Source organism: Silene latifolia, chromosome Y (genome assembly GCF_048544455.1).
Source record: "Silene latifolia isolate original U9 population chromosome Y, ASM4854445v1, whole genome shotgun sequence".
Classification (NCBI taxonomy): domain Eukaryota; kingdom Viridiplantae; phylum Streptophyta; class Magnoliopsida; order Caryophyllales; family Caryophyllaceae; genus Silene; species Silene latifolia.
This window is the reverse complement of record NC_133538.1, coordinates 480,411,101-480,413,555: the sequence shown is the minus strand read 5'-3', so window position 1 is coordinate 480,413,555 and position 2,455 is coordinate 480,411,101. Positions and strand designations below refer to the sequence as shown.

The window sequence follows — 2,455 nt, the reverse complement described above, 5'->3', positions numbered from 1 at the left end:
CTCTGATTCAACCTCCTCCTAGTGGTCAAATTTAAACTGAAGACATGATACGAGCTTTCGTTACTAGTCAAGATACTCTCCAAGCAACAGTTATTCAAAATCAAAAGGAGAACCAGGCTAGTATTCTAAATATTGAGAATCAGTTGGGGCAAATGGCAACCACTAATAATAGGTTGGAGGCTAGAGATTCTAATGTACTAACATCTCAAATGGTAGTAAATCCAAAGAATGTATGTGCGGTGTCACATAGAAAGGGAAAGCAATTGGTTGAAGCTATGAAACCAAAAGCAAAGTCCAAGAGTGCTATCTTGCACGAAGAACAAGAGATTTGTGGTTGAGAAAGGTAAGAGTGCAACTCCAGAACCCGTGATAGAAGCTTCGGTTACTACTGAACCGATATTAGAGGCGGAGTTCCATTTCCTAATGCTTTAAAGTCCATAAGACGGATTGAGTGACAAGGATATTTATGAGACACTCCGTAAGTGTGAGGTAAACATTCCCCTTCTTGATCTTCTGAAAAGTGTACCTAGGCATGCTAAATTTTTGAAATAGTTGTATACTATTAAAAGACAGTAATGGCTGAAAGGTGCTCAAAAAGTCAAGGTTAGTGAACATGTTAGCGCCACGTTTCAACGAAAATTTTCACCAAAATGCGGTGATCCTGGCATGTTCACTATTCCTTGCACTTTAGGTGACACTAAAATTAAGAGAGCTATGCTAGATTTAGGTGCATTCATCAATGTGATCCCTTATTACCTTTATAAGTTTATGAAACTAGGTTCTTTGGTAGAGATTGGGGTAGTTATACAATTAGCTGACCGATCTAATGCTTACCCTAAGGGAGTGGTGGAGGATGTGCTTGTTATGGTTGATAATTTGATTTTCTCTGCTGATTTCTATGTTTTAGAAATGGAACATGATAAGCATGCGGCCCCTATAATGTTAGGGAGGCCTTTCTTGAAAACTGCTAGTACAAAGATAGATGTGTCTAATGGTTCTTTGACTATGGAGTCCGATGGTCAAGTTGTTAAGTTCAATATCTATGACTCCACGAAATATCCTCTTGATGTGCATTCTTTAAATTTCGTTGATATTATTGAGCCTTGTGTGTGATACGTGTCGTTAAGCGTATACAAATTAATAATTTATAAGCCTATCTTAACCTCAAAAATAACAACGTAGTACAGGATAAGTAGGGTCGATCCCACGGAGAGACTGGAAAAATTAATTAACTATTGAGTACTTTTATTCACTAAATGACATATATACCCGTTATTCACATATTTACGGATTAGGGGAATTTCATTGTTATTTAGAACAAACTAAACAACTATAGCTAACGTCTAATATTTCGAACCGAAGTCAAATACCCCATTAAGCACATATTCTTATGGTATTTTTTGCTTGTCAACTGATTATTATTTACGTCAAATATCAAGTATATTTATAGATTAACTGCGGAATCCAAGATAACAAGAACTCCCTATCTTCTCTTAGATTTAGATTGACCTGAACTAAGCCTAGATCAGTTCTAAACTAACCAACCAATGTAAGTTTGTCTCACCCTACTAAAGACTGGATTAGAAGCATTATCGAACCAAGAAGACATCATTAACCCAATTAATCTCTTCCGTGTCGTCACTACCTAAAGATTAATTGACCAAAATTTACTCTTAACTTAAGCTAACCCCAATTCGCAGAGATCAATTTAAGGTAGTTGCTACTCGTTTTATGTAATTCGAACTAAGCCTCAGTTACATAATTAGCGAAAGCATACATTACCAATCATAATAAGATAACAAATTACCACTGAAAATTGCAACTGTCAATCGAGAATGAGTAAAGCTTTGGATACAAATTACTGAAAGATTAACAATTAAACAACCAACGGTTTCCAAAACTAAAATTAATCAACGAAAATAAACCATAAATTGAATACAAGAGAGGTAGAGAGAACTTAATTTATGCCTGGAATTTGTAGTCGGAACTTCGGATTGTCGCACCTTAGGATCCGCTTCAAACTCTCCCTTAGTCAACCGTGTGCTAAGACTACGCCCGAGTACGGTCTCCTACTGCTCTCACGACCCAATTAGGTCTAAGATCGTCACTCTATTTCTCTCAATATCAATAAAAATATATGGGTATTTGTTTCCTTCCCTCATTCTGACAGAGAACATTGGTATTTATAGCTGATTTCGGGATTGAATTTGGGAACAATTTAGGATAGATTTGAAGTAAAATATGGGAAGAGGTCAAATTTGGGAACCCGAAATAAATCTGAAGTTTCCATGGTTGAGTTGTGCTTGGCTTCTCGTATATTTCGTTTGCTTCTTGTCTCCTCCTTCTATTATTTATTTGTTTGTTTGACTTGTTGCTCCAAGTCCACGTGAGGTGCTCTTGGTCGACAATTGTTGGGCTTTAGACTATGTTTATCAGTAGTTACTGCAACCCTACG

The 2,455-nt window shown here is 36.7% G+C and overlaps 1 protein-coding gene across 1 annotated transcript; it reads left to right on the top strand.

The window, feature by feature from the left end:
• The first annotated feature begins 575 nt into the window (after positions 1-575).
• On the top strand, positions 576-1,113 carry LOC141633022 (uncharacterized). The gene is made up of 2 exons (XM_074445519.1): positions 576-603; positions 692-1,113. The coding sequence occupies exons 1-2, from the start codon at positions 576-578 to the stop codon at positions 1,111-1,113; spliced, it is 450 nt and encodes a 149-aa protein (XP_074301620.1).
• Positions 1,114-2,455: the final 1,342 nt, after the last annotated feature.